Raw genomic sequence first — 15,014 nt, forward strand, 5'->3', positions numbered from 1 at the left:
CCAATGATTCCAGTAGGCATTGCATGACCGGATGGCATAACTGATACCTTTATTGAATCAGGAAGAGAAGACAGTAGTCAACATAAAAGCAAAACAGCCTATTTTGATGAAAGTACTCGGGACTTGGCATGTGTGTGTGTTTCATGAGTGTAAAAGTGCCTACGTGTCACATGTATCCACCGAATGCTTACAGAGAGCAGATTGCCCAGTGCTGCTCCTACCAAATGCTCACAGATACCTTAACTTACAAATGTACATGCACACACAGATTGAAAAAGGGAAGAATTTATCTAGTGCTCTAAGGCATGAAAAACTGAAGGTACATTAGCATCATCATTATTATTGATGATAATCAATATATTGATTTATATATATATAAATATATAAATATAATATATATATTTTACAATATAATAATTTTACTTGGCAAGCCTGCAGTTTTCTGTATTTATGAACTTGTGTCCTACACGGTACCCATTTGGGGGTCACTGGCAAATTCATTGTGTCCTTGAACTTCTTTAATTGGAAGCCACAGAAAACATCCCACCTTTTGGTAACATGGTCTTCTCATGTCAGTATCTACTCTGTACTCGCCAGGTCCGTCATAGTGATAATAAGGATTTTTCAGTTCACTCACTCTTCACTCTGCTAAAGTCATTTCTCCGTCCCCATCAATCCAATTGAAAGCATTAACATTTCAACCTTGTATCCCTGAAAGGCAGAATCTCTTCTTGTGGGTTAATCAAATAAAATGCTACTCTTACATTAACAAGATTATGAACATCATAGTTACTTCTGAGTTCTAGTGAAAGTGAAATATTTTGAATTAACTCCAGAAATAAATTTTAGAGTGGTCAATGATACTGCAAGGTATCTATTTTTTAAAAAGATATCCAAAAATATCTCTGCTGGATACATGCCTTTTAAAAATTCCTGAATCAGGGGTGCTTAAGTGGCTCAATCAGGTGAGCATCCAACTCTTGATTTCAGCTCTCAAGTCATGATCTCGTGGTTCATGAGTTTGAGCCCTGCATCAGACTCTGCACTGACAGCCTGGAGTCTGTTTGGGATTCTCTCTCCCTTCTCTCTCTCTCTCTCTCTCTCTCTCTCTCTCTCTCTGTTCCTATCCTGCTCACTTCTCTCTCTCTCTCAAAATAAATAAATAAACTTAAAAAATATATATATATACATATATATTTACATTATATATATATACATGTATATATATATATATATATATACACAATTCTGAATCAGAAAAAGATTAATACCATATGATTCTATTTACATGTGGAGTCTAAAACACAAAACAAACAAACAACAGAAATAGATAAATACAGAGAACAAACTAGTGGTTACCAGAAGGAAGGTTGGTGGGGGATGAGTGAAATAGGTGAAGGGGATTAAAAGGTACAAACTTCCAATTCTAAAATAAATATGTCATGCAATTAAAAGTATAGCATAGGGAGTATAGTCAATAATAGTATGATAACTTTGTGTGGTGACTGAGGGTACCTGCACTTACTGTCGTGAGCATTTCATAATGTATATAATTGTTGCATCACTATGTTGTACACCTGAAACTAATAGAATATTGCATGTCTTCTATATTTCAATTAAAAAAAAATCTCTGAGGGGTGCCTGGGTGGCTCAGTCGGTTAAGCATCCGACTTCCACTCAGGTCATGGTCTCACAGTCCGTGGGTTCGAGCCCCACGTCGGGCTCTGTGCTGACAGGTAGCTCAGAGCCTGGAGCCTGCTTCGGATTCTGTGTCTCCCTCTCTCTCTGAGCTTCCCCTGCTCGCGCTGTCTCTCTCTCTCTCTCTCTCAGAAATAAATAAAACATTAGAAAAAAAATTTTTTTAAAATCTCTGAATCATTGGAGTGTAAATAACTTTAAGATACCAGTTGAGGATCAAAGATGTTTCTCTACAAATGATAGATCTATGTTTATTCTTCATTTCCTATCCTTTTAAATAACACAGTCCTCTGCAAACCTATTTGGTCACCTAGCGTATGTCAGTATTTGTCAAGAGTCACCCCAGTGCGTCTCTGGAATACTTTAGTGGAAGTTGCTAGTAGGTACCTGACTAATTGAATCATAACACAAAGCTAGAATCGCTATTAAGAATGAAATGCCGAGTGGTGATAGTGGCAAGTGAGGTGTAAGTCAGACCAAAGAGGCTGGACCAGAGGGGCTGGTCTCCCTTTCCCTGGACTCCCTTCTCAAGTGGGCAGTGAAATGATCTGAGGCACCATCCGCCAGGAGCTCCAAAGTGAGTGTGCTCATGTCTGTGTGGAGAGGATGTTCACTTAGAAATTGGTTTAAAGAGAGGGCAAGATGGCGGAGAAGTAAGGAGCTCCATACTTGCACTCGCGCCCATGCNGTTAAAAAAAAGAAAGAAATGCCATTAATCTCAAATGAAGACCAATTTTTTTTTTTAATTCTAAGTAATTTTCCACTTGCCTTTGAGGAAAACGTCACACAATCATCTATGTTCAGTCCCTAATAAGGCTCGCAGGGACAACCACAAGCTGTTCACAATTCCCAGGTGCTTTAAATAAAAAATCCCACGCATGACAAAAGAACTGCTGTGCAGTTAGAGTCAGTAGGCAGGTCTCTCAACATGGATTTGAGGTGGGAAGAAAATCAGTACATTTGTCTGAACTTGAATTCCTCTCTGTTTTCTAAGTTCCTAGGGAGAGGAAAACTTTGTGAAAATTGTTTAAAATTCGGGCGAGGATAACGATCACTTAAAGAAAAGCGGTTCCTAGGATTAGGTGCTTTCTCATTTACATTGTCTACAGTGGTGTGAGGCCAATAACCATGCACAAGGTAGCCACCGCCCTTCCTTGTAACAGGATCATTAATTAGACCAACTTAACATGAGGTCTTCCGCACTTCCTTCTCTCGGATGCTAACTTGTCATTCTTATTATCCAAATTCGCTATCTTGTTTAGCTACACAAACACGGTCTGTATACAAAGACGCCTGCAGGCAATCCTTCCGGGATTGCGTGCATTAGGAAAGATGAATAAATCGATATGTGGGGCTTACAACACAAGCTAACTGGTTAGCCGCCTTTTTTTTTTTTTTTTTAAACGCAATGTCTCCCAAAAGAATTGATTTGGGCAGAGGCCTCCATAAAGACGCAAAGACATAATAGGCCATGATTGAGTAATCAACTCACTTGTGATGTTGGAAACCGTGTTTCTCATCTGGATATCCAGCTAACATCCAGAATTTTAAAAACTTAACTGAGCTGAAGATTGGAGTTGATCCATTTCAGTAGAGGCTATTTTAACTTGTAAGCAGGGACACCAGGGCTCTTGAACTCTGATGCTGTGGTTCTAATTATATATAAAGGAACTGCCAGAAACATTATTGTCTCTGTAGGTGAAGATATTAAGAAGCTGAAGTTCATCACACAATGTCATGAAAAGAAACGTGTCTGGCATCCCAGGGCATATCAGCTCAGACAACCCCATGCCAACAGTATTCGCAGCTATCGTGAATTCATAGGGATGGAACAGAAGGTTCTGGATACATGGGCCCCTAAAAAAAAGCTCTTGTCTATAAGCTGAAACTGTTCAGGAACTGAATCACCTAGGAGCCAACTGGTTGCATTTTAGCAGAAACTAAAGGCCAAAGAAATAATTCAAGTTCATTTCTCTTCCTCCATGTTCTTCTGGTCGACTCAGTAGCACAGAGCCCCACAGTCAGGAAACTACACCAAGATTAGGCAAGATTCATAACCTGCAGCACCTATTCCTCTACGCTCCTACCTCTCTGTCACCCTCTACCTCACTGAAGACCCCTGGGAGGCTCCCTGAGCTGTGGCCCCATGATTCCCTAGGAACACTTCTGTCATTGTCACTTGCAAACCCCACCCACCAGGTCCAGTGACACAATTATGCACCATTTATATAAAACAGGCAAGCAAGGAAACTAAACTTAATCAAGGAAATCGATTTTTTTTATGAAAGACACAAATATAAACAAAACTCATGAAGGTTTTCTCCCCAAGTATTACAACAGATCTCCTCAGATTTAATTGCTTTGATCAGCAATTAAATGTCAAATGTTTGAGTGTTGATGAAGAAAAATCTAGAAATAATCTAGCTTGAAAACTTGAAAATAAAATGGACATGTTTTAAAATATAAGGTAAAATATATAGACATATACTTGAACATATGAAAATATTAACATACAAAGAATCAGTCAAGAACATTTATTGAGAATATTCTGGAAAGATATTTTGACAACTCTAAGCAAAGATGCCATAATCCCTAACGGCAAGTGATTTCCTAACATAAGTGTCTGGACCATTGCAAACAGATGCAATTACTCAAGGATATAAATTCCCAAGTCAAAAAAGTTTGAGAAGTTGAAAATATTTCACAGTTCAATGGCACGGAAGCCGTTTGGGCTAATGTGGAAAAGTCATGGACATGGAAGAGATCAGACTGAAGGGGAAAAGGGGTGATGGGCATGGAGGAGGGCACTTGTTGGAAGGAGCACCTGGTGTTATATGGAAACCAACTTGTCAATAAACTATATTAAAAAGAGAGAGAGATCTGACTGAAACGCTAAAGGGAAGGAGGTAAATGGGTAAAAATTAGTAGGTCGGTTGGAAAGAGGGGAAGGTAAGAAAGTGCGAGTGACTGGCAAGCCCATGGAAGGTACAGGCTGACATTCCAATCAGACTAACCCCCCTCTGCCCTCGCCCAGGCCACCTTGTCCAGCCAAGATGGGTAAGGGCCTCGGTCCCCCCACCCCCGAGCCTGCACAGCAGCTTTTGGGTCTTAAGCAGCCCAGAGGAAGGGGCACCATTTTCTAATTTGCCTGCCCAGTGAGGCACCATTTGAAATGTGTCTGCTTGGAGTGGGCTCCTTCAGGTGCCCAAAGACCTAGTCTGTGATAGTGGGAGCCCAGTGCGAGCACCCAAATGCTCACGCCCTCACCATGATGGCTGGTTTCCTCTGGCTCACATTTCTCCTTTTGATTCAGTTCTCAGTGATTTCACTTACACTTCCTCCAATATTATTTTTGCTGTTTTGGTCAAGAATCAGTAATGGCTCTCATGGCTCTTACATGAAATCCAGAATTGTACCAAGTTGTCACCTAATTGATACTAATTATATTAACCCCTGACTCAGAATCTCTGTACCAGCCTAGTCCCTTGTGTCCAGTCACACGCACACAGCTTCCTCGTCCCTCCTCCCCCGTCCCTGTGCCTATTTTGTGTTACTTCTTATACCCTGTTTTGTCTGTTCTCTCCTCTGATCATCAGTTGACATTTGGTGGCTCAGCTGAGTGTCCTCACTGGCGGAGGAAGATTGGACAAAGACGTGAGTAACAGTACTGTTCAGCATTGGCAAACAGAAGTCTGTTCAAAACCAGTCTCCTCCGGAAACTTCCTGAGAGAGCTGATGTCATTTCTTTGATCCTCGTTCCTTTTATAACTGATAAGCTCGGTTGAAACAATAGTAGTCTGAACATCATTTAGTTAATATTAAACAGCTTCATAAATTCTTTTGGTGGAAACTAAAGTGCTTTTCTTGTGACTAATGACCATCTAAAGGACACTGAGGGCCAAAAATACTCTTGGTCACCATCAGCATACACACATTTCCCCCCGTTTCTTGCCCCATGCTCTAGACAAGTTTCAAATTCAGAGAAGCCAGTCTGGAGATATTTCAAACTTCCCAGGTCCTGAGTGCAAAGGACAGGACACAAATATTTCTTTCCACTCAGCAAAGAATAGTCAATAGGAAATTCGGGTTCAACCCACACTTCTGTCATTTTCTCCCTCTGCTTGAAATGTGTCAAGAACTAGAGGGTCACCTGGGAGTCTCAGTCAGTTAAGCATCTGACTCTTGATTTCAGCCCAGGTCATGATCTCACAGTTTGTGAGTTTGAGCCCCATGTCAGGCTCTGTGCTGCTGGTACGGAGCCTACTTGGGATTCTCTCCCCCTCTCTGTCTCTCTCTGCCCCTTCCCTGCTCTCTGTGTCTCTCTCAATAAATAAACAGGCATTAAAATAAAAAAAAAAAAAAAAAGAACTCCATATATGGCACACTGGTTGGCATTGTGTCATCTCTTGGGTGACCTCTGAGTACCTGCTATTTGTCCGAGGATGAACACGTGCACACAAAACTCAGGGGAAGAGCCCTGGGTGTGTGTAGAATATGACAGTCACGAAATACTCTCCTTTGGATCCTATAAAAGAAGTTGATGGGAGCGAACAAAAGGATGCACAGCAGTTTATAAAATTTGTGTCACAATCACCTTTCCCTGACAGTTGAAATAAATTAAATCCGCTCCACATCTTAAACCTGTCTCTCTGCTTTAATCCCTGCATTGATTTTTGACCAAACAGCCTCAAGACTTGAAATAATCAAATCATATCAGAGCAGATGTGAGCTCTTTTGCTTTCCATCTGATTTGTTTTTTATTTTCAACCTTTACTTACATTTATTTTAAAATCGAATTAAACCAAAATATAGGGTCATCAGCTGACATTTTCTATCAATTAGCACTTTTTACTAATGAGCCCTGTTGATATTCTTTTAGCCTGCCATTTGAATGTCAAAAGGCCATTTTGCAAGTGCCCAAAACACATGAACACTAAGAATATGGCCATGACTTTCAGTCACCTTCATTTTCGACATCATTTATAGCTTACATAGTTTTGCGTGACAAACTTAGTCATATTTGGATGAGTGAAAGACCTGTTTATTAATTAGTAAGAGTTAAATAATTGTACCTCCTAAAAATTTATTACCTCTATTTTTTCTATGATTTAAGATGTTTATAATTATTTTTTCAGCACATAGTGGAAAAGATCTAATTTCCTATGCATTTGATAAATGTTCTTTATGATATTTTTCTGAATAGAACTTTTCCTTGTCTTAGTCTCTGAGAGATTAATGAGTGTGTGTGTGTCTGTGTGTGTGTGTGTGTGTGTGTGTGTTTCCTCTCCAGGTTTAAGAAACATTTCTGTAATGCAATTTTTTTTAAGGTAAGAAATAGTTTGTATGTATGTCTGAAGGAATGGAGTCAACATTTAAAGTGAAGAAACTGTTAATATTTCTCCCCCACATATTCCATCAACCCTCTTTTGTATCAAATTCTTTTTTGTTAATGTTTATTTTTTTGATGTTTTATTTATTTCTGAGAGAGAGAGAGAGAGAGAGAGCGTGAGCAGGGGAGGGTCAGAGAGAGAGGGAGACACAGACTATGATCTCACATCCAGGCTGTGATGTGGTCCCCTGCTGTAAAACCTGCCCAGAGACAGAGCCGGGAGAGCCGGAGAGGAGGTAACGCCACCCTCCATCCGGACTTCTGTGTAGGCTTCTCTGTATTCACACTTCAGGAAGTGCAAAGTCACTTTTTCTTACTCTCACACACATTTTGTGGGGCCTGCGGCTTATAAAATTAGGGCCTCATTATGACACAGGAGACGAATTACTAATACAAAAGAGGTACTGCTTGGAGGAAGAGGCCCTAAGGCTAGGCTGCTCCCAGGGCTGAAAACAATTGAAGGAATTAAAGCTCTGAGCTGGCAAAGTAGCAACATTATCAAACATTTATTAAATTCCACTCAACTCAACACTGACTCAGTAAATACCAATCCAGCACCATTTTGTTATTGCTGAGGACACAGGAGAATTATAAAACTTAGTCACCACCATTACGAAGTTGTGACGTACTTGGAAAAACACAGGAGTTATACAAGCTGAGACTTACAGCCTGTTGATACCACATATTTTTCAGACTTCCTCATTTTGTCTTTTAATTTCAGGAATGTAACAGATCAAGAATTGGAAAGGATTGTAATCGTTAAATCTGTAATTGAGGGACTAGCAAGATAAAGAAAACCCAAATAGTAACATTCAAACAGCTTATCTAAACTCAGTCATTAAAAATATTTTGGGGGCATGTGGGTGGCTTAGTCGGTTGGGCATCCGACTTCAGCTCAGGTCGTGATCTCACAGTCCATGAGTTTGAGCCCCGCGTCGGGAGCCTGCTTTAGATTGTGTGTCTCCTTCTCTCTGCCCCTCCCTCACTCATGCTCTGTCTCTGTCTCTCAAAAATGAATAGATGTTAAAAAAATTCTTTTTAATATTTTGAACAACAGTCATGAAAAAGACAACAGAAACTAATCCAGTGGTTGACCTTCTCCATTTCTAACGCTTGAAAACATCCATCACATACTCACCATCGCTTATGGTAAACCTCATCACGGAGGTTTCATTTTCTCCTGTTCTGGCCTTGAAACAACAGCGGTAGAGTCCTGAGTCAGAGGCCACGACGTGGGGTATGATGATGAAGGTGCTTCTCATCCCCAGACGACAGTCGCTCAATATCCATCTTTGGTACTTTGAGGTATAACTCTTCCCTTGGGACAAGTTGCAGCTGGTCAGGAGGTCTATCTGATGGGGCTGGATCTTTTCCCAGGTAATTTGTTGTACTGGCCACTTTGTTGGAAGCTGACAGGTGAGCGTGATATTTTGTCCAGGTTCTGAGACCACGTGGCTATTTGATGGCACAGCCATCTCGAAATCATCTGAAGACAAGAAGCAAATGCTTACACTTAGGTCCTCAAATTTTGGTGTGCAAAGGTGCATGCTACCCAGAAAATTCTATCAAAAGTATTGGCGATGTTATTTAACATAGTTTCATCAACTGTATATGATATCTTCATGACACATTTTTTGTAAGAAAAAGACTTTTGAAAGAGGCTAGTAAATAAATAAAAGGGAAGATATACTTATTCACACATATTCCCTTAAGTTTTACATGGTTAACCATATCACAAGAAACATAATCAAAACCACTGGTGCTTTTCTTCGTAGCGATCTTATCAAGAAGTTGCGTCTCACAAGACCATTCTGCAGAAATGTAGGCTGGTGACTCAAAGGTTATATCCAGATTGTAGTCATGTAAGATTTTAATGGTCATTGAAGAGATAACAAATCATTTTGATTGAATAAATACATACATAAGGCTATTTTTCAGATATATAGGTTCTTTTATGCATACATAAGGTAGGGGTCCACATGTGATTTAAATTCCTGGGTTCCAAGAAAGTCCTTCAGTATTTCTCCACCTTCCTACACCACCATAGCTGAAATACCCAGTAGAGCGCTCAGTAAATAATCTCCGGTTATCCAAATCAGTAGTTCTGGGCCACTTTCTTGACTGCCAGTTGAAAAGGAAAAGAAAAGAAGAGAAGTTGGGGCACCTTCGTAGCTCAGTTGCTTGAGCATCTGACTCTTGATTTTTGATTTTTGATCCCAGGTCATGGGGTCAAACCCCACTCAGCTCCACTGAGTGTGGAGCCTGCTTAGGATTGTCTCTCTCTCCCTCCACCCCTCTTCCTCACTCGCTCTCACTCTTTCTCTCTCAAAAAAAAAAAAGAAAAAAGAAAAGGAAAGAGAAGAGAAGAGAGGAGAGGAGAGGGAACAGGAACGGAGAGAGAAACCACACTTGAAAGAAGAAGATACTGAATCTAAAACACAGTAAGAGTTGCTGTCTATATTAAGCTAGAGTACTATAAGAGTTTCATCTCCACCAAAAGCTAGCTTCATTCTTCAATAAGTGGTTCAATGTGTCAAAATGCTGTTGAAAAGAGAAAACCACACAGCGCTCCAATTTTTCAATTGCTAATCATACAACCATTTATCAAAGTTAACACTCTACCCACATAACAAGCACACAGCAAGAAGCATATTATCTCTCTAAGTAAAAAGCCACCACAAGAATGGGGCAGGGAGGGGGGAGGAAAGGGAGAAAATTCATAAGAAATGGGAAAAATAAGAGGTGCCTGGGTGGCACAGTTGGTTAAGCGTCCGACTTCAGCTCAGGTCATGATCTCACAGTCAGTGAGTTTTGAGCCCCGTATCAGGCTCTGTGCTGACAACTTGGAGCCTGGAGCCTGCTTCAAATTCTGTATCACCCTCTCTCTCTGCCCCTCCCCCACTCATGTTCTGTCTCTCTCTCCTTCACAATGAATACACATATAAGAAACTTAGGGGTGCCTGGGTGGCTCAGTCAGTTAAATGGCCAACTTTGGATCAGGTCATGATCTCACAGGGAGTTTGAGCCCTGCATCAGGCTCTGTGCTGACAGCTCAGAGCCTGGAGCCTGCTTCGGATTCTGTGTCTCCTTCTCTCTGTTCCTCCCCTGCTTGCACTCTGTCTCTCAAAACTGAATAAACATTAAATATTTTTTTAATTTTAAAAAAAAGAAATGGGAAAAATAAGAAAATAAAAGCTTAAAGCAAAGAAATGGGAAATTAAAATTAAGATGGACAAGAAGTGACAAGGAAAGAGAAAGAAATGAGAGATAATATAAATAAAAGGACAAGCACACGGTGCTGGGAAAACATCAAGAACTTAAAAGAAATGGAGAAAAAGAGAGAGGAACGAACTTGGTCTGTGAGCTGGGCGAGACCCCGGGGGGAAGAGTCAGGCCAGCCCTGTGCTCGTCCCGTACGTGTCCTCAGTGCAGACACACCTGCCGTCCTGCTGTCTGTCTCCGTGACGCTTCCCTCCCCCCACCTCGGGAGCTTCATCTGCCTGTGTGACCAGACCCGACCTCGGGAAGCAGCCCCTGCAGTGCTGACTCGGGTATAAAGGGGGATCCACCCTGAGAAGTGTCTATACTTGCACAAAGGACAAATCCACAAAGCAATGCAGGCGATCTCCGATGCTGACCAGCCAGGTCTCAGGGGCTCGGGTGGAGCTGTCCCTGAGGGAGCCCGGAAGGTTCCACAGCCCAGGCTCTAGGAAAGACCCAGACCCACCTGTCAGCAGACACGGACTGAGCTCAGCTAAGCAGGGGCCCCCTCAGCGGCAGCTGGTGCTGAAGCACAGGGTCACCTCCAATTGACCCTTCCTGACGAACAGAATAGCTGGCTGGTGTCAGGTGAAACCAAGACTCACACGACGTCTGCACAGCACAAGTACGGTGACAGGAGGTGACCCTGAAAACAATTACCTGAACGCCCCCCACACAAGAGCACCCCGCACCCTGACGTGCTTGGAACTGGAAAGCGCATCTATTGAAGTAGGGATCAAAATGCTGTAGTTAATAGGGAAGACAAAGTTTGATTCATATCCTAATAACAGAAACAAAAATAATGAAGACCAGTTAACCTTTTATTTCTATTTAGTTGTTATGTATTAATTCCCAGCATAAACATGGAGTGGACTGCAGTTTGTTTTGTTTACAAGATTATTTTTTAGAGCAGTGTTAGGGTCACAACAAAATCGAGAGAAAGGTAGAGAGATTTCCAACATACTTCCTCCCTCCTCCCACACACCGCTTCTCCATTATCAACATCTCCCACCAGAATGACCCATTTTTTACCAGATATGAACCTATGTTGTCACATCATAATCACCTAGAGTCCATAGCTCATATTGGAGCTCACTTTCGGTGTTGTGCATCCTGTGAGTTTGGACAAATGTATAAGGACACATGTCCACCGTTATGTCACATGAGTATTTTCACATCTCTAAACATCCTCTGTGCTCCGCCTACTCAACCCTCTCTCCCCTCAACCCTTGGCAACCACTGATCTTTTTATCGCCTCCATAGCTGAGCCTTTTCTAGAATCTCATATAATTGCAATCATACGGTATATAGCCTTTTCAGATTGGTTTCTTTCACACAGTAACAAGCATTTAAGAGTCCTCCATGTGTTGGGACACCTGGGTGGCTCAGTCAGTTAAGTGTCTGACTTCAGCTCAGGTCATGATCTCATGGTTCTTGGGATCGAGTCCCATATCAGGCTCTGTGCTGACAGCTCAGAGCCTGGAGTCTGCTTCTGATTCTGGATTCTGTGTCTCCCCTCTCTCTCTACCCCTCCTGCACTCATGCTTGGTCTCTCTCTTTCTCTCTCTCTCAAAAATAAATGGATATTTAAAGAAATTTAAGATTCTTCCATGTGTTAGGAGGGCACTTGTGGGGATGAGCACTGGGTGTTATATGGAAACCAACTTGACAATAAACTATTTGTTGAAAAATAAAAGAGATTCTTCCATGTGTTTCCATGGTCTGACAGCTCATTTCCTTTTAGGATTGAAGAATATTCCATTGTCTGGCTGGACCACAGTTTATTTATCCTTTGACCTCCTGAAGGACACCTTCGTTGCTTCTGAGCCTGGGCAAGTATGAATAAAGCTGCTAGAAACAACCATGTGCAGGAATTTGTGTGGACATAAGTTTTAAATTCCTCTGGGGAAACATGAAGAAGCCTGATTGCTGGGTTGTGCGGTAAGACTATATATAATTGTGGAAGACACTGACAAGCTGTCTGCCAAAGCGGCTGCCCCCTTTGGCCCGCCCACCAGCAACGAGGTCGACCTCTCTTCCTGCTGCTTCCCACTCTCGCCAGCACTGGCTGTTGTCAGTGCACAGGATTTTGTCTGTTCTAACAAATCGATCTGTGTGTTTTTACATGACTTAACCACAAAATAATATGATGATAATTCTCTGTACTGTGTACATGATTTTTCTGACAGGATAATAGGTCATTTGGTACCCAAATATTCCGGGCACATCTGTGCCTCGTCACCGCCCTCCGCCAGCATCACATCTGCAGCTGCTAAGTGTTCGCCTTCACCGTCCTCGCTCGGCAGCGGCTCTGTGTGTGGTGTGAACAGCGCTGCATGATCACTCACAACTTCACAAGACCCTTAGTCTGTTCGCTATGAGCTTCATAAGCCCAGACCTTTGTATAGACCTTTATACACCACTTTGTACTTAGGACCCAGAACGGTATTTGGCATAGAGCAGAGAAGTCAGTAAGTGATTTTTGAATAAAGAAATTGATTTGTAATTTCCATGTCAATATGCAGTGTATACCCACCGATTTGGGGGAGGGGAATAGCTACATCCATAAAACCTCTCCTAGTAAGAAATGGCTTTGAAATCATAGGTGTAATGCCTGAATGAATTAATTGTTCCAGGCAACAATCATCAATGTCTGCAAATTCACAAAAGATCGTTCACGTTACCATGTCACCTCGGGAGGAGTTGCCCCACCCAAATAATCCAGTCTGACTCTGCTCAAGCCTCTACACCTAACCATCGATTTACAGAACTCCGAAGGGCAGAGACACGTGTCAAATGCGCCCCTGGCAAGCAGTCCTTGGAAGAGGACAAACACGAACACTCTTCAGTTCAAGTGGGGCCTCTCCCATCTTGTTCGGAATGTGTGGTGCCGTCCAAGCCTCCTCTCTTCTTCTCTGTTCATCCGAAATTCTGGAAGGAATCCACTGCGCCCGACTCTGCCACATGCCTCCTGTGTGCTTCCACACGCCGAGGCACGGCCTCCAACACTGCAAGTCATGCATGTTCTTGACCCTGAGTACTGGGTGCTACTTCCTCCTGGACACTCTGCCTTCTGAGACACTGCACATTCCTGGTGTCCACACTCCTTTCTGACCTTCCTCCACAGACTTAATTCGGGGGTCCTTTTTTCTCTGCTGGTCTTTTAAAATGTTATTGCTCCCACAGAATTCCAATCCTGGCCCCCTTCACTCTCCATCTCTGTAATCTTCCTCCTTGCAATTTTCATCCATTTCTATGTGCAGAGTCCAAACCCACAGCCCCAGCTCTCGGTCAGACCTCTCCCGGGGTTTCTAAAGCACAAGACAATAACTTGCTCTTATGATGTTTAAAATAGGCCAAAAATTAAACAGCCAGGATTGCCCTAGGCCATCTGCAGGGACACCACCATTACTCCAGCTAATTACAAGTGATCATAATAGCAGTGGCTTCACACATCCCCAACTGTGCCTGGACTATGTATGGGCTCACTAGAGAAGTTTTCTACAAACTCTTAAATATAAAGGATCCATTTAAATGCAAATAAGGGGGACCTGGGTGGCTCAACAAGTTAAGCGTCCAACTCTTGATTTCTGCTCGGGTCACAATCTGAGTTTATGAGTTCGAGATCCACACTGGGCTCTGTGCCGACAGTGTGGAGCCTGCTTGGGATCCTCTCTCTGTCCCTCTCTCTCTCTGTTCCTTACCTGCTTGTGTTCTCTCTCTCAAAATAAATAAATAAACTTTAAAAAAATTTTTAGGTGCAGTAAAATGTCCTCTGCTTGATGACTAAGGAAGTTTCTTTTTAATTTTTTTAATGTTTTATTTATTTCTGAGAGAGAGAGACAACATAAGCAGGGGAGGGGCAGAGAGAGAAGGAGATACAGAATCTGAAACAGGCTCCAGGCTCTGAGCTGTCAGCACAGAGCCCGACGTGGGGCTCGAACCCATGAACTGTGAAACAATGACCTGAGCCGAAGACGGAGGCTTAACCACTTGAGCCACCCAGGTGCCCACTAAGGAATTATTTATAGTGACCCGAGATAAAGATCTCAAAAACCTGCAAGCACTGGCTATGAGATGACATACTAAAAGTTCTCCTCAAAGAAAATACAAAATTTTCTAACTGCATATGGTGACAGCGGCTAACTGGACTTACACATACCCAATGGTTATGTCGTACACCTGAAACTAAGAGCGTGTTATATTTTACCTTGATAATCAATAAATAAATTGGGGGGGGGAGGTTAGCAAGCAAAAGAAGGCGGCCTGCAAAGTCACAATTAAAGCGGGCAGCAGCAAGGTTCANCCCAGCCCCTCAGCATGTGAGCTGACTTGGGAACAGGGTCACCGCAGAGGTGACTGGTTAAGAGCAGGTCACACGGCAGCGGGGCGGCCCTCCTCCCACGTGACAGGGGGCCTGGTAAACAGACGGACTGGGCCCTCCTATGAAGACGGAGGCGCAGACCGGGGCGGCGTCCACACACCAAGGCCCCCCGCGGTGAGCAAGGAGGCGGCCCCACGAGGGCCACCCCGCGGCGCCGGGCTCAGCCTTCCCGCTCCGGAACGAGGCTGCCGTCTCCCGTCCCCACAGTCCCGGAAGGCACGCGGGGTGGGCGGCGGCGGAAGGACCCGGCAGGCCGGCATTTCCGGTGCCATCATCCGGGTC

General features: G+C 42.9%; 1 protein-coding gene across 1 annotated transcript in view; it reads right to left on the minus strand.

Moving 5' to 3' along the window:
* CD226 (CD226 molecule) overlaps positions 1-15,014 on the minus strand; it is a 78,041-nt gene that overhangs the window by 19,545 nt on the left and 43,482 nt on the right. Inside the window, exon 4 of the mRNA XM_077752721.1 lies at positions 8,226-8,573. Coding sequence (XP_077608847.1) covers positions 8,226-8,573 — 348 coding nt within the window. The remainder of the gene's footprint in view (positions 1-8,225; positions 8,574-15,014) is intronic.

Source organism: Crocuta crocuta, unplaced genomic scaffold, assembly GCF_008692635.1.
Source record: "Crocuta crocuta isolate KB4526 unplaced genomic scaffold, BGI_CrCroc_1.0 scaffold101, whole genome shotgun sequence".
Taxonomy (NCBI): domain Eukaryota; kingdom Metazoa; phylum Chordata; class Mammalia; order Carnivora; family Hyaenidae; genus Crocuta; species Crocuta crocuta.